This window comes from Manihot esculenta, chromosome 6 (assembly GCF_001659605.2).
Source record: "Manihot esculenta cultivar AM560-2 chromosome 6, M.esculenta_v8, whole genome shotgun sequence".
Taxonomy (NCBI): domain Eukaryota; kingdom Viridiplantae; phylum Streptophyta; class Magnoliopsida; order Malpighiales; family Euphorbiaceae; genus Manihot; species Manihot esculenta.
Genome location: NC_035166.2, coordinates 5,136,417 through 5,157,493, shown reverse-complemented (window position 1 = coordinate 5,157,493; position 21,077 = coordinate 5,136,417). Strand labels below are relative to the sequence as shown.

Here is a 21,077-nt window from a genome sequence, read left to right as displayed (position 1 = left end):
ATAAAACATGCATGCAAAACAGGCAAAGGAAGGCTGGACAGGGGACTTTCGGCGGTAGGTTCGGCGGCCGAAGGTCCCTTTAGAGCCGAAAGTCATGCACTTTCGGGGGCAGGGTTCGGCGGCCGAAAGTCCTTCCAGAGCCGAAACTCAGGCACTTTCGAGGGCAAGTTCGGCGGCCGAAACTCCCCTCCAGAGCCGAAAGTCCAAACTTTCGGGAGCGAGTTTAGGCGGCCTAAAGCTGCCTCCAGGCAGGTTCGGCGGCCGAACTTGGGCTCTTTCAAAGGGCAGAACCCAAGCCTCACAAGCACATCCAGCCACCCCAAAACCTCCCAACTCACACCAACACACACAAAAGCATGCATAAACATATTTTCAAGCATATAGGGACATAAAACTAGCCTAAACCCCAACAAACATCAACATAGCATACATTTGAGCATAAAACTAACATAAACCCTAACATTTACATCTACTCTAAAGCATGCATCAAAACCCTTAATCCCTTCTTAAAACTTACTTAAAACATAAAAGAAGAGAATGATCTACACTTACCTCTTGAAGATCGAGAGGAGATGTGATCCCAAACTTGGAGATGTGGAGGAACGAGCTCCGGGGGTCTCCAAGCTGCAAAACTTGATCTTGAGCTCAAAAATCTTCAAAACCAAGTAAAAACTCATTAAAACTTGAAGGGATTGAAGGAAAACAAAAATCGACCATGGAAGGGCAAAATCTTACCTATGCCCGAAAATAGAGAGAGAAAACTCTCCCATTTTCGAACAAGGGGCCTTTTATAGGTGGCTGGCCAGACCACCTTCGGGGGCCAAAGGTGCTTCCGCAAACTCCCCATGTTCGGCGGCCGAACCTGGGTCTGCTTCCTTGGTCTTTTTCTTTCAAAACTCAATTTCTTTCTTTATTAAAACCATAAAACATGTGAAAACATTTTAGAAAACCTTTATTTTACCCTTCTAGAAGGCTCCAACATCTGAGAAATTCCGGATTCCAATGGAGATTCCGCCGGAAGGTAGGAATTCCGGTGCCGGGGTCTAGCCGGGTATTACACTAGTGATTTGGGCAGATCGCCTCTGCCGGGCTGTTCAGTCTGCCTATCGATTGGGTCTGTGATTTGGGCAAATCGATGCCCCTGATCACTTTTCGGCAGTTTATCCTCAACAACCTGTTTCTGTATTTGGGCAGATCGCTGCTCACCCTTGCTATCTTGAAGCTCTTTCCCACTCCTTAGTGTAATGGCACTAACATTCTACCTTGGATTGATTTCAGTTTGGGAGGGTAACTTTCCTTGTGATTTAAGCTTACTCATTGAAGTGGCCTTTTGACTCATTTGCTGCTTAAGGTTTTGCACTGAATTTGCTAAAATCTCTTCAAGAGGTGTGTTGGACTTTTGAGGTGCTGCGTGGGCTTGGTTTCTTTGCTGATAGCTTGGATATTGGTTGGCCCTTGCATAACTGAAGTTCGGATGGTCCCTCCAACCTGGGTTGTAGGTGTTAGAATAGGGATCATACCTCCTTTGCCCATTAAATCCTCCTACTTGCTGGTCCTCTTCTTGAAGGGAGGGACATAGGTCATTAGGGTGGCTCAAGTTTGCATATAGTCCACATGGTTTGGGCTGCCGAATCAGCTGGACTTGTTGGGCTTGACCCACAACAAGACTACGGACATCATTGGTGAGATCAGAAATTTGGGATGCTAAAGTGGATGTACTCACCTCATTCACCCTTTTTGGTGGCTGTTCTTGGTCTCCAAATTGCTGTGAGGCTGCTGCCATAGTAGAAATTAAGTTCCTCATTGCTTGAGGTGTTTTGTCTTGAATTAATCCTCCACATGCTGCATCAATAAACTTCCTTTCCGCGGGTAGTAAACCTCCATAGAAATATTCGATGAGGGATTTGTTAGAAATATCATGCTGAGGGCAGCTTGTGCACAACCTTTTGAACCTCTCCCAGTACTCATATAAGCCTTCAGAATGCTTTTGCCTTATGCCACTTATTTCATGACGGATGCCAATGGCTTTTGAGGTAGGAAAGAATTTGCTCAAGAATGCTCTCACCATACCAGCCCATGATGTGATGAATCCAGGTGGCAAGTAGAATAGCCAATCCTTGGCATAATCCTCAAGAGAGAAAGGAAAAGCTCTAAGTTTAACATGATCTTCTGAAATACCTTGAGGTCTCATGGTTGAACACACAATGTGGAATTCCTTCAAATGCTTGTGGGGATTCTCATTTTCTAGGCCTCTAAATTTGGGAAGGAGATGGATCAGACCTGTCTTCAATTCAAAGGGTGCTGCCAATTGGGGATAGGTAATGCATAATGGTGCCTGATCTTCTGCTGGAATGGCTAGCTCTCGTAGTGTTCTCCCTCGTGGCTGTGGTGCTTGGACAGGCAGGTTTCCAACTTCGGCTTCAGCTTCTGCATATGCAGCAGGTGGTTCTGCCATTGCTGGATTTTCTGCAGCAACTTGGAATTCTGTTTTTGGTGCAATTTCAGCAGTGGCGGGTGCGGCAGTAGGCGAATCTGCTGGTGCAATAAATTCTGCAGCAGGGGAGGTAGCAGTTCTGGCTGATGGTGCAGTGGCAGATCGGATGGTAGACTCCAGATTCGTTGCTGTTGCTGATGAAGATAGTTTTGAGGCTTGGTTCCTCAAGTTTGCTTGCTTTCTTAAGCTCTTGGCGGTGCGTTCAATCTCCGGATCGTAAAGAAGAGTTTCTTTACGACCAGCCCTGGTCATAAAGAGAAAATACGTTAGTTTAAATCAAATCCCCGGCAGCGGCGCCAATTTTTGATAGCGATTGTCGAAGCCGTAAAAAATAAACCTATTATCAATCAACAAATAATTTATAGATAGTGGCAATAGGGTCGAACCACAGGGATTTGACACTACGGATTTTTCTAATAATGACTAAGGTAAACAAATAAATTAAAAAAAGGGGGTTTGATTTGATGAATTAAAACTAAATAGTAAGAGAAATCAATAATTTAAAAAGATGAGAATTTCAATGGGAGAAGAATTCTAGTTGAAGTATGGATCTATTTCAGTTGTTTAGAATTGATCATTGACTTTTTGATACTCCTATTTATTTCAATAAATTAGTTTAGGATGTGGAAGATGCTTCTCACAATCTAAATTTCTCCTTAGTTCTAGTTTGATTAGGAAACGTTCGCTAATCAAACACTAGTTAACAAGTTGCCAATGAACGTCCTTGGAGATTTTTACTTTTCAACTGTTAACTGCCTTAAGACTTAGAGAAACCTGATTCTATCATTGCCAACTGCGTGGTCAAGTTTAGATTATGCAACCGATTATACTTGAGTTTAAACAATCTAAGCAATTACGGACCTAAATCATTCAAACAATATATTACTCAAGCAATTAAAAGCAATAGGCCTTAATTGATTCTAAAGGCAAAGTAATAATAATAGAAAGATCAAGTTGCATAAATATTGAAAATAAAGAAGAGTTTAATAATGGAGATTTAAATCTCCCAATTCATCACAAACTGAATTTTTCCAACTTCAACTAGAAAAGAAAAGTGTTTAGCCACTCATGGTGGACAAAATACACAAAAAGAAAAGAGAAAAGTAGAAGAAGAGAGGCTGCTGGAACTCTACAGTGTTGCCGATGAGATTCTACAGAAGAACTGATGGTTTTTTGCTGATTTGGGGTTGCCTCCTTTTATAGGTGAAGAGTCCTAGTCCAATTAGGATTTGGAATCCTAATTTGACTTGGTCTTTTATAGTCTTTTATTCCTTCTTTGCTTTTGTATTTAATTATGAATGAATTCTTCTTCTTGAGAAAGTCTTTCTTGGGAGTGACTCTTGGAGATGTCCTAGGATTGATCTTGAAGTGTTTGAAGTAGGATAGGACTTCAATACTTTTGAAATTTAAAATTTGCATCTTACCCGCGCTGCTGTCCGCCTCTACTTCAGTTTGATTTGGGCAGTTGATTTGCCCAAATCACTTGCCCCAATCGCTCGCGCAAGTCAGTCCCAATTTTCTGCTTTAGCTCCTTGTGAGTGATTTGGCCAAATCACTTCAACTCAATCACTTTTTCAGCTTTTTTTGCACTTTTTCTCTAACTTTCCATTTTCTTCATTTTCTGCAAAAACATGATAAAAACCATAAATTAAGTTGGAAAATGTGTAATTAAACAGTAATAAAGATAATAAAAATGTGGCTAAATTATGTTTGATCAGAGGTCACCATGTAAAAATGCATTCTTGATATCTAATTGGTGTAAAGGCCAATGCTGAAAAGCAGCTAGAGAAATGAACAAGCGAACTAAGGTTATTTTTGTGACAGGAGAAAAATTGTCAGAATAGTCAACGCCATAGGTTTGGGCATAACCTTTGGCGAAGCCTCGGTATGGAGCCATCTAGATTGATTTTGATAGCAAAAACCCATTTATAGCCCACAACCTTCTTGCCAAAAGGTAAATCAACTAGTTTCCAAGTATGATTTTCATCTAGAGTCTTAATTTCCTCAAACATTGCATCACGCCATCCAGAATGAGCCAGAGCCTCTTTAACTATCTTAGACAAAGAAATGAAATCTAGAGAGACAATTAAGGAGGTAGAAGAAAGAGACAAGTGATCATAAGACATAAAATTAGCAATAGAATAGATAGATTTACACTGTCGTTTACTTTTACGAAGACTAATGGGGAGGTCAAGGTCACTCGGTAGTGGATCTGATGGCGAAGAAGATTCTTGTATAGGACATGTATCATCAGGTACTAGTATCCGAGAGTAAACTTGAACAATTGACGGGTTGACAAGAGGCTGAATATTAGGAAGAATGTTACCATCAGATTGTGCAGCAGAATGCATACTCGAAGAGGTCCCACCATCAAATATAATTCTGTAGATGAGCCACTCATCATCATCCTCTTGATCATGAGAGATTTGTGCAATAGGATAAAAAGGAAGTTTCTCGAAAAAGACTACATCTGTTGAGACCAGATACTTGTTGAGGTCTGGAGAGTAACACCGATACCCCTTCTGAAGGCAAGAATATCCCAAGAAAACACACTTCAAAGCTTTAGGATCAAGTTTAGTCACATGAGGTCTAACATTCCGAACATAGTAAGTACTGTCAAACAGTCGTGGTTTGAGAGAAAATAATAGTTTCTTAGGAAAGAGGACATTATAAGGAGTATTATCGTTTAGTACTGCGGAGGGCATGCGATTAATGAGAAAGCATGCAGTAGAGACAGCATCAACCCAAAATTGCTTAGGAACTTGCATTTGAGACAATAGAGCTCTAGCAGTCTCAAGAAGATGTCGATTCTTCCTTTCAGCTATCCCGTTTTGAGCGGGTGTATCAACACATGACGATTGGTGAAGAATACCATGTTGAGTCATATAAGCTTGGAATGATTCTGACATATATTCTTTAGCATTGTCGCTCCGCAAAATTTTCACAGAAACATTAAATTGAGTCTTGATTTAAGCACAAAAGGCAGAAAAATGAGAAAACACTTCTGAACGATGCTTCATAAAATAAATCCAAGTCATTCTAGAGTAATCATCCACAAAAGTGATAAAATATCTGAATCCAGTCTTAGATCCAACCGGACATGGGCCCCAAACATCTAAATGAACTAATTCAAAAGCAGACTCAGCTCGTTTATTGATTCTAGGACTTAAAGAGTTTCGATGATGTTTTGCAAAATGACATGACTCACATTCTAGTGAAGATACTTCATGAAATTAGTGAAGATACTTCATGAAATTGAAGGCATAACTTCTTCAAAACCAGTAAAGAAGGGTGTCCCAACCGACAATGTGCTTCAAACGGAGACACGACACTAAAGCAAGCAACAGATTGAGGTACCCATGCATCCAAAATGTAGAGACCCCCAGATACATGTCCTTTACCAATAATCTATTTCGTCACAAGATCCTGAATGAGACAATAATCAGGAAAAAAAAGAAACACAACAATTTAGGTCTTTGGTAAGTTTACTCACAGAGATTAAATTAAAGGCAAGATTAGGTAAATTTAGTACAGATGATAGGATAATAGAAGAAGTATGTTTAATAGTCCCATAATCCTCAACATTATAGGTTGACCCATCGGCTATAATAACAGGAGAAGGTGCTTTATGAGATTGAAAGCTAGTAAAAATATGAGGATTATCTGTGATCCGTGGCACCAGAATTAATGATCCATTTATGTAAAGAGCAAATAAGACATGTTTTACCTGTTTCAGCCGCTATTGAAGACATTGGGATAATTTTAATAATATGAGTCTTACTGTCAAAAAGCATTTCAACTAAAACTCTATACTCTTTTACCTTCAAACGAATGAAAGGAAGATAACAAAATCTAACCCAGTGAACAATATTAAAAAAAATGCCTCTACCCAACACCCAAACAGCAACGAACCACAAATCTAACGAGCTGGTTGCAAGACAACTTCGGCATCCTCTCTAGGTGGACGATGAGAGACAAATATTACCCTAGATGGGAAACACAAAAGAACAGGAGTTCTAAGTCTCCAAAAATTTTAAAACTTGACAAGAGAGAAAAAAAATTAAATCTCTACAAGAATGGCTCTGATACCATATAGTAATATAATATTTTGTTATATTTTACAGTAGAGATTACAACCTATTTATACATAAAAGACGGTATCTAAACAAAAAGGTAAATCAAGCCTATAATTATACAATCCCTGAGATTAAGTAACTAACCCATCTATCAATATTTATTTCATATATTAAAATATTTACTTCTTATATAGCCTGTAACAAAGGAAAAAATAGATAACCAATCTTATTATCTTTCAGTATAAAAGTAATTAGAATACAAAGGTCAAGATATGCAATTTCTAAATATTGAAACTACTTTTTATTCAAACCTTACACTCACCCGTATTATTATTTATTGATTTGAGCGTTAAAATATTTGCTAATCAGATACCAAATACCTCACAGTTTCTCATTTATAGATCATCATATGGTCAAAAGAGTCAAAAGACTTCAGACAGACGACATCAAATAGCATATCATTCAGTGTAATTAAAATTGAATTTAAATGATATAAAAAATTAGATATGAACTCCAAAGAGATGATATAGAATGGTAGGGATTTCTTGTGTCTTAATTAATAGTCTCGAATTTGAATTTTATATACCCAGTACCTATAAAATTTGGAAGATAGTACTTTGCCTGCTTAGTGGATTTGTTTAGCATGAATCTGAATTATCGGAAAAGTAGATTTTGAATAACAAATAATTTAGAGCAGAAACTAAATATGATAAACTATATTAATATGCAACTTAATTAAACATTTCATTCTTGTTCCATCTTATATAAATTAGCAACAAAATAAAGAGCCTTTTTGGTTACAACAAACTTCATTTCACATTGATTTTTGTTTGTTGACACTTGATACAGGCTTTAATCCATGCTTCAAAGCAGCATTCCAAACCAGATCAATCCTGTCCACATCTATGGCACCGACTTCATGGTGAGTCCAACCTTCTAGCAGATGAACCACACCACCTGCATGGCATGCATGAACCACTCCTCTCTCCATTGTATACTGTGCAATTAAAACATTCCCCAAAAGGGTTTCAATGTCAATCTAAATAACAGCTATATGATCAACCAAAACCAGATTGTTATGAAGATTTGTGCAAATTACTCGAAAATTTGCTCACCTCACAGCATCCGAGCCCCTGAACGTCCTCCGGCAGTCTCATGGCTGCAAGATCCCCGTAAGTGCAGTCTCTTCTAAACGACAGTATTGGTGGGACTACAAATTGATGGAAATGTGTTCCTTTTGGAGCCCAGCTTTGCTCTCTAGGTGTGATCCATTTGCCAACGATCCAATTCTGCAATTTCCACAAATAACAAATCAATCGATTTCAGTATCCACTAATTTTCTTTTCACAGTTAGTGGTTGGGATAATGTTCATAGATGATTGATACCTTGCAATTTCTGGCTGCCTGATACTTGGTGACTTGTACTAGGTAGCTTTGGCAATCCAAGGGAGCTTCCTTTTGAACATTTTGGAATCTTTCGGTTGAAAGAGTCAACATCTGCATTATTGTTCAATCATACCATCAAGTCTACCTTTACCAGCCAACCATATATAGTCTACTCATTAATGACTGTTGGCAATAGGCAGCATATGCTACTGGGTGAAGGGAGACCCATTTTCCCAAGGAAAATCCTCGGTGTTGTGGCCTTTTTTTTTTAAAAAAAATCTCCATCATTTTTCCCTTTCCTCTTGGGAAATTTCTGCCCCATTATACTCATGCGACATTATTAATAGAAAGAATTATTATCAAATTCTTGAATTTGTAGAAAATTTAATAATTCATTTCTATTTCAAATTAAAATCAGTTAATTAAAACATTAATATATTTTATAAAATCAAACGCTAATTCTGTTTGATTCAGTTCGATTTAATCGGTTATATTTTTTAATAGATTTTTAATTTTTTACATCTTATTTTTAGTATTTTAAAATTTAATTAAAATATTTCAATCTTAATTATGATATAATATTTCTATAGTAAAAAAAAATACTATTATCATTAATCAGTTCGATTCGATTTTTTTTTAATTAAAATCGAAATAACTAAAATTTTTAAAATTAAAAACTAAATTGAACTGAAATTAATAAAAATCAAACTAAATTTTTAAATTAATTTAATTCGATCAATTTTTTGAATTTAAACGAAAAGGTAAATCAATAAATTTATGTTTTGAATAATTTATATATGTGATTTAGACAATAATTACCATTGCATCAAATACCTTATTTAAGACCTTAAAAAAAATTAACATCTTTCTTAAGATGTGTAAGAAACATATGAATTCCAATTTTAATCAAATCCAAAATAAGAATAAAGGCTAAAAAAATCAAGGATTTGAAATAATAATAATTACACAATTCAAATAAAATCTAATAATTTTTTTTGTTAGACGCTAACCATCATTTTAAATTCAAATATTAAATTTATAAATTTTAAATTTAATATTTGAAATTTAAATTCACAAATCCCAATGTGTTATTATAGAATATAATATATAGTAAATAGGAAAAAAAATAGGACCTTGCAATATCGCCTCCTATGATATTATTTACATGTTACAATTAATTAAACTGAAATTAAGTATTTAAATTTATTTATTTTTATTTAAATCACCGATTTCAAATACCTATGATAAATTTAAATTCGTATCAAATAAATCTAATAAAAACGACAGAATGCTCGTTTTCAAATAAATCTAATAAAAACGGCAGAATACTCGTTCCTTAAAATTTGAATTTCAAATATTTAATAAAATAGAAATATTTTTTATAATATTTAAATTTATTTTTTATTTTTAAAAAAAAATTATTTAAATATACATAAATAATTTAAATATATATAAAAGAAAGTCAAAAGGAGATATAATAAAGAAGAAATGGGAGTGGGGCAAAAAACTTACAAGCACCCTTACTCTCCTTTGGCAAAGATAGAGGGCAATGGCTCTTCCAAGTTTAGAAGTAGCTCCAGTTAGAAACACTTCTTTAACATCCTTGTGGATTTCATTGAGAATAACAGCAGCTGTTAAGGTGTTTCCATGCACCACTCGAACTCTAAGCTTTGGGTGCTTGTTCACAAATAGCGTTCCACCACCATTCAGTGCTTCATTCTGGAAAAAAAAAAAAAGATTTGTTCACTTTGACATTTTTTCTTAAATTTAGCATCCATTGAAAATATTTTTTGAGAAAAATATTTTTTAATTTTTTTGATATTTGGGACTTTCAAGAAAAATATTCAATGAAAAATATTTTATTGATTAAAGAAAAAAAAAACTAGGTAATGTACTAACCTTGTTTAATGCAGCAAGACTAATGACCTTGACCCCATCTCTATCAGCTCTTAGAATTGCTTCTTCTATGTGCTTGTTAATGCCCTCTTGAGCAAACGGCAGGAAATACTGCATACAAATCACTCTAGCTTATATTTATTATAACTCCAGCATAGCTGAAGCGAATTTGAAGGAAAATTCGCATATGCATTCGAGTTTATAAACTAGGAATTTTTCAAAATGTGAATATTAACCCAGTTGAGTTTGTAAACATGCCTGAAAGCCAGTCCTAGGCACGACCCATGTTGCGTGCAATCTGCCTTTTAGATTGTAGAAGGATAGCATGAAGGTCTTAGCCTTAGCCCACATGGCTAGCAGCACCATAAATGAAACCGGCCAGAATGGGAGCATTACAGACACGGCCGTGTAGGGGAATGAGGCAATCGCCCTGTTAACAAACGGTGCATGCATTGAAGATGAAACATCCACCGCATGAGCTAAGAACACAAAATCAGGCACTCTCTCTTTTTTCCCTGCAATTAGGTAGAAAATCAAAGTACACGTGGCTTTTAATTTTCCGGTGATTGAGATTAAAGATGTCGACATTTGTCAGAAGATGTATGCAGCACATTAGAGATAAAATAAGTGAAGATTGATTAAGATAATTTCGTCTAAAACATCAAATTCATCAATATAGATGTTCGATAATTTAGTGGAAAAATATTATAAAAATTAAAATTATTTTGAATAAAATACTATTAAATTCTTAAATTTTTAAAAAATTTATTAATTCATTTTTATTTTAAAATCACTCGAATAAAATATTTTTATATTTTATAAATTCACCCTTTTAATTATTTTATTAAAATATTTTATAAATTTTCATATTTTAACATGTATGAAAATAAATAAATGTGATTCTGTTTAAAATCGAATTGAATTAAATAAATTTAAAATTTAAAATTTTAATATTTATAAAAATTAAATAAAATCGATTTTGAATAGAATTCAATCAAAATAAATTGATCTAATTTGATTTGATTCGATTGGATTTTTTAATTTTTAAATTTTTTTAAAATTTAATTAAAATATTTTAATTTTAATTATGATCTAATCTCTATATTACTAAAAATAATATACTATTATTATTAATCGATTCAATTCGATTTTTTAATTTTTTTTATTAAAAATAAACTGAATTATAATAATTAAAACTTTTAAAATTAAAAATTAAATTAAATTAAATAAAATAAAATTAAAATTTTTAAATTAATTTAATTTAATTAATTTTTTCAATTTAAACCACTTAACTGAATGGTAATTTTATTTCAAAGTAAACATGGGTTGAAATATTTATGAAGACAGGTAAAATGGAGCATCACGGTCGCTGTCAAGATGCGTATACTACTGTATATAGAGGCTAAAAAGTTGTACTTGTGCGGTTTCCTGCTTTGGAAATTTTCGTGGAAGATTGTATTTAACTTTTGGTAGTGGTTGCAGTCTGATGCAGAACAACAGCACCAATGATACTAATTATGGTTTATATGGATTATATATTTAAATTGTAATTATAAATTAACAGTGATAGTCTAAAAATAACTGTATTTTTTTATTATTATTATAAAATTAAATTAAAAATAAACAGTATTCAATTTAAATCGAAAAAATTGATCAGACTGAATTAATTTAAAATTTTGATTTAATTTTTTATATATTTCAATTTGTTTCGATTTTTAATTTTAAAAATTTTAATTATTTTGATTTAGTTCAATTTTAATCAGAAAAAAATTAAATCGAACCGATTAATGAAAATAATATATTATTTTCAATAATATAAAGAGATTAGATCATATTAAAATTAAAATATTCTAATTAAATTTTAAAATATTAAAAATAAAAATAAAGAGTAAAAATAAAAAAATTAAAATTTAAACTGATCAAATCGAATCGAATCGAACCGAATCAGATTGATTTGATTTGATTTGATTTTTGATCAAAATCGATTCAATTTGTATAAATACTAAAATTTCAATTTTCAGTTTATTTAATTCGATTCAATTTTAAACCGAATCGATTGAATATCACCCTAAATAATACTTAAACTATAATATATATATATATATACTACTAAAACTAGAAAATAGACCTAACGGTTTATTTAATTTTTTGGTGGATAAAAAATAGTGAAAATTATAATTTTATTAAATATAAATAATTTATTTATTAAAATATATTATTATATATATAATAAAAAATTAAATATTTTCATAATAATTTTAAATTATTACCAGTTATACATAAGTCCTAAAATATAGGAAAGAGAATTGTGATTGCTTTTAAGAGATTTACCTGCATGTGAACTTATTTGGTTGTGGAGTTCCCAAGAATTGGCGTTTAGGGTGTTCCATATCGCATCAAATACAGGCATAAAAAGGCAGAAATTGGTGCCCATCTCCGAGTGGTGCAGGCTATGGTATCTGTAACCACCCAAAATCAAGTCAATTCAATCTCCATAAATACAGCATATAATTATAATTCCCTTTAGAGTTTTAAGATACATAGGCAAGTACTCTAGTTGGTTTCAACAAATTCAACAAACGCAATTACTCTCCCAACTACCACCCTATGGTCACGCTCAAGCTATCTCCACCAAAATTGCAGCTTAAATTCAAAAGTACATTTCTTGTGCAGAGACTTTTCGGGATACTAGAGCCATAATATCATCACTTCTTTTGCTCCTCATACTCATTAATTAAGAATATAAATTTCGCAAAAAATAATAAAGTTGATAAAATCTATAATTTTGTAAGGAAAAATCTCTCATAAGAGATGATAGAGCTTATGATGAGAAGGGAGGAGATTGAAATTTTTACTTACGATGGTGTATAGAGGAGATATCTAAAGAAAGGGAAAATCTCAAACAATCGATGAGAAACAATTTCGACATTGGAGTGTCCCAAGCATCTAAGGAAATCAAATGCCAAAATATAACCATAAACCACAGCTCTTGATCCATATCCCATCATATAAGACCCAGTTATTGGAATTCCAATGATCATGGTTAGTACAAGATGCTCTAAAAATGTTGCAGTTGCACCTGCACACAAATGTAAAAATATAAATATAAAAGCTCAAGCCTAAAATATATCTGCACAATAGTTAGATTTATTTCATATCGTGATTCAAAGGTTAGAAAAATAGACGGGGTTTGCTAGTTTACTTAATCCTTTTTGCTGAAATATGAGAAAAGTTTTTATAGAACTCCTTTTCTTGGATGATCCGTCGACTGTTAATTCAATTACTTATTCGAAATGTACTTCTTACCTGTAAAGGGATGGAGCACATGCGACGAATGATGAAGTGAATGGTAATGGGTAAAAGGATAACTTTCATGGAAGCATCTGTGTACCCAGTAGTATAGAGGCTCTGACATTCCGACATGGAGTATCAAAATGGTAATGAATCCTTTTGTGTTCCACACAGGAACATTTTCAATGAACGTTGGGAAGATATAGCATGCAATGGATGCAATTATCGCTTGAAGAAGTATGAAATTGTCCCTGCAAAGTTGACAGGAAATAGATATATATTTATATAATATATAGCAACTATATACACAAAGAGAGAAATTAAATAACAATATGATTGAGAAATTAATGATTACCAGTTCCATTCATTGTCTATCTGCTTGAAATCATAGCCTTGCTGGTTTATCCGGCGATTACTTGTGAGGAAAAGCATGTTAACGAAAGAGCTCCAGAAAATATGAACTAATCCTCGAAGAGCACAGATAATGAGAATATGGAGACACCAATCAATCATGAAGTTACCCTCCTGATGAATCTGTGAATATATGGCTTTTGCAACCAGTGGTCCATAAAACAGATACTACACAGAAAAAAAAAAAAGAGATGAAACATGACCAAATCAGCACTTAATCACATTACTTGATCAATTTTACGTGAGGAAAATTTTGTTTACCTTGAAAATTCCCAGCTTCTCCCAAGGCCAAACTGACAATGGAGCAGCCATCTTCTCCTAGGATTTGTTCTTTCTTGTTGGGGTTTTAAGCTTCTGTGATTTTTCTCTTGTCAAAATAAAGCGGGGAAATGCAGTAATTCTAGAATCTAAAGAGTAGAAGTTAAGTAGCAAACTAGATTTGGAGAAGCTCAAGGGGAAACGCAAGTACCACCTTACGAAGAAAGAGAAAGAGGAAAGTTTTGAACTTGAGTCTGCAAGTTTTTTCTTTCCTTTCCTTTTCTTCTCTTCTCTCTCGAAGAAAGGGCTGAAGAGGGAGCTCTTGGCACCCACTTATATAGATAAGAAAAAGATAATATTAAAAACAAAAATAAATGAAGTATCCAGCTTAAGTGTGCAAGTGTAGTTGAGACTTCAGCGATCAATCTCTATCATTTCCATGTTTTTCAAGATAGGACGGTGTTGCCCGTGGTGAGTCAACTCTACCGCCTTTGTGTTCAACGTGTTCTCTCATGTGGGCTGCTTGTAACGTTGCACCAGCCACCCAGCTGTAGTAATGGCCAAATACTAGGAAATTAAATGCTCATATGGTTGGAGGATTGGAGGATGCATGTCCCAAATTCGGTAATTAGATTTTTTTTTTAATTAGCAAGTCTTTTCTTTTATTAATTTTCCAAATTCAGGAAAACTTAGCAAATATTGCTACGTAAACTTGAAATAAACCTCCACACACCTTTTCTAAGCAAATGCATGCTAAGTAAAAAATAAATTGAAAAAATCATATAATACATTAGAAAAAATCACAAAATAAAACTTGTAATTTTACACGGATAGGGAGCACAATTTACAAAAATTGAAATAGAACAAATTATTTTGTTGTTCAGTAGCACTCAACAGATAAATAAATAAAAAAATTCAACGAGCAACAAATGATGAAACATAGGATCTATTTCTGAAGGGATTATATTGGTTTCAATCGGATTGAACACGGTGGAAGAACTAGAAAAATAAATTTTTCATCAACATTAATTAAGTGTAAATGAATAAGACAATGATATTAAAAAGAAAATAAATACTTCTTATTTTCTTTGCGGTAAATACATCAAATCATTCATTTTGAATATGTTATTACAAATTGTCTAAATATCTGGTCTCTAGCGATATCCACTCAAAATTACGATCGAAAAACTTTAGAACCGCTTTAAGGGTTTAAGAAGGAGAGAGATTTTGAGTGTTAACTCTCTACCTTTCCTATAAATTTTGGAGGCTCTCAAAAGTGTTTTCTACATAGAGGTACATGCTCTCACAAAATACCTTTCATACTAAAATTTTAAAGTTTCAGTATAATAGTATTTATTTATTTAACTAATTAAATAAATAAATTATAACTATGAATCAAAATTTTAATAAACAGGTCATATAAATTTTAGACAATATTAATTAAGTCTCAACTTAATAATTAAATCAAAATCATAATTTTTTCAAATTACAATTTTATTTCAATGTCAATTTATATGCAATCAAGTTGTACTTGATTTAACTTCTCGTTATATTTTCTAATGTGATTCTTTATATGCATAACCCACTAAGTTCTAAATATATTGACAACAAATATAATTAACTAATTAATTAATTTGAAAGTCAAGAATATTGTCTAGCAACATATCAAAACTATCTAAATATTCGAAATATCAAAAATGGTTTAACTTAACCTTTTAGTGCATGATTTATTATTGTAATTAATATTCCTTCATTACAAATGTCCTGATTTAACATTTAATATATGGAACATATATGCAATATTAAATCATATTATTTCTTATTTATTAGCTATGGCCTATTAAATGAAATTTCAAATTCAATTTGCTAATCTTATTCCACCTTACCTAAGGATTTCATGATCAATACTAGCAGAGAACAAATGGAACATTTTCTAATTTAATTTAGGGTGATGAATCATATCTTAATCACGTAAACACCTTCATAGAGTTTCTAATATATCCAGTTCATCCCTATTTGTTACTTATGAACTAAGTAATGTGTAAGATGAATCAAAATATAAAAGTCCCTATATAAGATTATTTATTGATTTAAAGTTAAAGGATTACCTACACAACCATCATTTGAATAGTCCATAGACACAAGTTATTTTCCATATGGATTTCTTAGGAGGTCAGTTCAATGCACTTATTTATAAAATAAGTACTTACATATTAGTTCTAGATATCTCACATATTTCAATCTACGAGATCACTTGTTTGCTCTAAAAGGAAAGAACATAATATGTATCAATCTCAACAGCTCTAATCATTGTCCAATCATGATAAGAACATCAATCAGGAACATTTGGAGACATTACTTAAATATAATAGGAATCTCACAATTATAACCACATTATAATTTTCTTTACACAGTAATATAGTCTCATAGACTTTATCTTTACTCGAGATTCAACTAAATTGACATTAAAGATAAATAACAGCCTTTGTACAATGTATTTAAATATTTAAAACACATAAAAAATAATATCAAAGTATAATCAACAGATTGGCTGTAGGGCATATTACTAATAATCTCACACTTGCACTAAAACTAATCACCCATATGACTTATCACATAAGTATAATATACGGTAATTATGTTTTTACTAGAACAATGTCTTAATAAGAGAATTTTTAAGATTTTCTCGTTAGTGAAACTCGCTTTATCTCCACATCTTTCCTTTCAATAATCTCTCTAAACATTTGAAATCACCTAAATGCATAATTGGATCTTTAATGAGACTTGGGTTCCTTTACTTATGCAATGGCTCCATTGTTATCACAGTTCAATGTAACTGGATTAACAATGCTAGAAACCACACCAAGTTCAAAAATGAATTTTCTAATCCAAAACTATCTCGTCGTTCCATGTAATACACTTCAGGAGATACCAGAAGGTTCCAGTATAACCTAGAGAGAACTCAGTTAATTAGATTTCAGTTTCTACAAATGTGTATATATAGACAAATCTCCAATCAATAAAAACATGAAAAACAAGAAGATGAACGATCCTAGTGTGGAGATATGGAGAAACTCTCCCTCAAACTCTCCAAACTTCAAATCTTGGGTTTTTAGCTCAACACCTTCAAAACAACATCAAAACCTATCAAAACTTTGCAAGATTTGATGAAAACATGAAGAACACCCAAGGAAGACATGGTCTCACCTCTGTTTGTGAAAGGAAAAGCAAATCTTATCCTTTAACCGACTGAGGGCCTTTTATAGGTGGCTGGCCAGACCACCTTCGGCGGCCTAACGTGAAACCAAAAGCCATGCATGTTCGGCGGCCGAACATCACCTTTGGCGGCCGAACCTGGCTTTTCTTCCTTGGTACTTTTCTTCCTTGGTACTTTTCTTTCAAAAACTCATTTCCTTTTCACTTTAAAACTATATATCCTACGCAAATACTTTAGAAAAACATAAAGCTTACCCGTCAAGAGGATTTCGACATCCTGGATCCCACCGGAAAGTAGAATTCCAATGCCGGACTCGAGCCGGTGGGATCCAGGATGTCGAAATCCTCTCGACGGGTAAGCTTTATGTTTTTCTAAAGTATTTGCGTAGGATATATAGTTTTAAAGTGAAAAGGAAATGAGTTTTTGAAAGAAAAGCACCAAGGAAGAAAAGCCAGGTTCGGCCGCCGAAGGTGATGTTCGGCCGCCGAACATACATGGCTTTTGATTTCACGTTAGGCCGCCGAAGGTGGTCTGGCCAGCTACCTATAAAAGGCTCTCAGTCGGTTAAAGGATAAGATTTGCTTTTCCTTTCACAAACAGAGGTGAGACCATGTCTTCCTTGGGTGTTCTTCATGTTTTCATCAAATCTTGCAAAGTTTTGATAGGTTTTGATGTTGTTTTGAAGGTGTTGAGCTAAAAACCCAAGATTTGAAGTTTGGAGAGTTTGAGGGAGAGTTTCTCCATATCTCCACGCTAGGATCGTTCATCTTCTTGTTTTTCAAGAGGTAAGTGAAGATCCTGAACTTCTTTTTATGATTTGTGGAGGTTTTATAGAGTTTATGGGTAGAGTTGCATGATTAGGGTTCTTGGTATGTTTTTGGTGTTTTGTTGATGAAAGCATGTATATATGTTGTGTTTTGTTGTTTGTTGGGGTTATAAGGTAGTTTTTGACCCCTTTAAGCATATACTTGGGTATATGTGTGTTGAGGATTTGTGGTGTTTGAGTTTGGGTAAGATTGGAGAAGTTTGGCGTGAGGCAGAGCAAGGTTCTGCCTTGCCAAAGAACCCAGCTTCGGCTGCCGAAGGAAGGATCGGCCGCCGAACATGCTGAGGAGGTGGCTTCGGTTGCCTAAGCTTGCCCCCGAGAGTTTGGACTTTCGGCTCTGGAGGGGAGTTTCGGCCGCCGAAGGTGCCGCCGAAAGTTGTGGACTTTCGGCTCTGGAGTGCCTTGCAGCCCCCGAACCTTGCCCCCGAAAGGGTTCAGCTGCCGAAAGTAAAAGTTCGGCCGCCGAAGGTGCATGAGTTTCGGCTCTGGAGAGGACATTCGGCCGCCGAACCTGCCGCCGAATGTGCTCTGTCCAGCCTTCCTTTGCATGATTTACATGGTTGTTTTAGGGTGTCTAAGGGGATGTTTGGGGAGTTTTATAGAGTTGTTATTGAGCTAGTTTGGTCCCTCATTTGAGTCCATCTGTGTAGGCACAGACCAAAGGAACCAGAGAGTTCAGCAGTGAGTACTGCTTCAGAGTTTGCAGAGTCTGTTCAGAGATAGCCAGAGGTGAGTGGAACTAAACTTAATTCTTTTACTTGAGAAATTGAATGCTTTGAGCATATTTCATGCACCATAACTATGCAATAGGTTGATTGCATTAGAAATCACGAATATGTTGCATTGCATTCTATCATTGTGATGTGTGGGTGAAAGTGGATGATCCAATAGTCTCTGAGTAAGACCAGGTGCCCATTCTATGCCCTGGCACGGTAGAAAGACCAGGTGCCCAGTCTACGCCCTGGCACGGTATATGGTAAGTATCAGATGTTGTGTACAGGAAGCCAGGTGCCCATTCTACGCCCTGGTACGAGGATAGGATGTCGGGACTATTTGGGGACATGATCACCCGAGTTGATGTGACTTACTTGTGTTGTGATGCATTCCATGAAAGCATGTTTAATAACTGATTTTATTGTTCTACTCACTGGGCTATAGTAGCTCATCCCACTCCCTTAACCCCAGTGTTGCAGGTTTAGTGTACAGGGAAAGTTCAGAAGAGTTCAGGAAGAGAAAAGAGTTTTGTAATAGTATAGTGTGGACATGTAATATTATAAAGAGATGTAATAGTTGTGTATAAAGTTAGAATGGTGCTTGACTTATTTGGTTTGTAATCCTTTTGTATACATGATCTGTTTATGTAATTGTTTTATGAGTATGTGAAAAACCAGGTTTAACAGATATTGTGTAGACCCAGTAAGGGGTCTGTGCACAGAGAGAGTGCATGCACAGGTTGAGTCTTGGATTAGAGAAGAGTTTGTATTGTCACAGAAAATATATGATCATGTATGGGATTTTACAGGTACACAGAGAGTATAGCAAGCTAGCTACGGGTTCCGGCGACCTTAAGTCGACCTGAATCCTAGCGCCGGTGACGGTCCGATTTTTGGGTTGTTACAGCTCTTCCTGAACTCTTCTGAACGTTCCCTGTACACTGAACCTGCAACACTGGGGTTAAGGGAGTGGGATGAGCTACTATAGCCCAGTGAGTAGAACAATAAAATCAGTTATTAAACATGCTTTCATGGAATGCTTCACAACACAAGTAAGTCACATCAACTCGGGTGATCATGTCCCCAAATAGTCCCGACATCCTATCCTCGTGCCAGGGCGTAGAATGGGCACCTGGTCTTCCTGTACACAACATCTGATACTTACCATATCTGTGCCAAGGCGCAGACTGGGCACCTGGTCTTTCTACCGTGCCAGGGCGTAGAATGGGCACCTGGTCTTACTCAGAGACTATTGGATCATCCACTTTCACCCACACATCACAATGATAGAATGCAATGCAACATATTCGTGATTTCTAATGCAATCAACCTATTGCATAGTTATGGTGCATGAAATATGCTCAAAGCATTCAATTTCTCAAGTAAAAGAATTAAGTTTAGTTCCACTCACCTCTGGCTATCTCTGAACAGACTCTGCAAACTCTGAAGCAGTACTCACTGCTGAACTCTCTGGTTCCTCTGGTCTGTGCCTACACAGATGGACTCAAATGAGGGACCAAACTAGCTCAAGAACAACTCTATAAAACTCCCCAAACATCCCCTTAGACACCCTAAAACAACCATGTAAATCATGCAAAGGAAGACTGGACAGAGCACATTCGGCGGCAGGTTCGGCGGCCGAATGTCCTCTCTAGAGCTGAAACTCATGCACCTTCGGTGACCGAACTTTTACTTTCGACAGCCGAACCCTTTCGGGGGCAAGGTTCGGGGGCTGCAAGGCACTCCAGAGCCGAAAGTCCACAACCTTCGGCGGCCGAAACCCCCCTCCAGAGCCGAAAGTCCAAACTCTCTGGGGCAAGCTTAGGCAACCGAAGCCACAAATCCTCAACACACATATATCCAAGTATATGCTCAAAGGGGTCAAAAACTACCTTATAACCCCAACAAACAACAGAACACAACATATATACATGCTTTCATCAACAAAACACCAAAAACATACCAAGAACCCTAATCATGCAACTCTACCCATAAACTCTATAAAACCTCCACAAATCATAAAAAGAAGTTCAGGATCTTCACTTACCTCTTGAAAAAAAGAAGATGAACGATCCTAGCATGGAGATATGGAGGGTAGAGTTGCATGATTAGGGTTCTTGGTATGTTTTTATTGTAACATCCTCTGGCCCCACACCAGTGAATATTGTCCGCTTTGGGTCAAGGGATTGAAACCCTTTCTTCCCTCACGGTTTTGTTCTTGGGTCAAGGGATTTGATACCCTTTCTTCCCAAAACGCGTCCACTGGGGTCTCTTGGGGCTTGCCCTTATAAGGCTTCCCCCTCCTTACATATATATAGACAAATCTCCAATCAATAAAAACATTCATTTCAATTCCATTTTCCCTCATTCCCATTTTTAGCTAATCTCATCATGGTATCAGAGCATACCCTATGTAAACCACCCCACCAAACTCAAATCCAGATCTGAAAAGAAATCACCCTTAATTTCCCAGTCTACACACCTCAATTAATGAATGCAATGGCAGAAA

General features: G+C 35.1%; 1 protein-coding gene across 1 annotated transcript; it reads right to left on the bottom strand.

Annotated features, from left to right (window-relative positions):
• Window positions 1-7,277: 7,277 nt before the first annotated feature.
• On the bottom strand, window positions 7,278-14,103 carry LOC110616718 (very-long-chain aldehyde decarbonylase CER3). Its single transcript, XM_021759194.2, has 11 exons — window positions 13,816-14,103; window positions 13,499-13,722; window positions 13,159-13,394; window positions 12,712-12,931; window positions 12,184-12,311; window positions 10,111-10,367; window positions 9,856-9,963; window positions 9,469-9,675; window positions 7,957-8,067; window positions 7,686-7,859; window positions 7,278-7,567 (listed from the first exon to the last, which is right to left on the bottom strand). Exons 1-11 carry the CDS (start codon window positions 13,864-13,866, stop codon window positions 7,385-7,387), a joined length of 1,899 nt encoding a protein of 632 aa, XP_021614886.1. The 5' UTR covers window positions 13,867-14,103; the 3' UTR covers window positions 7,278-7,384.
• Between the last annotated feature and the right edge of the window lie 6,974 nt (window positions 14,104-21,077).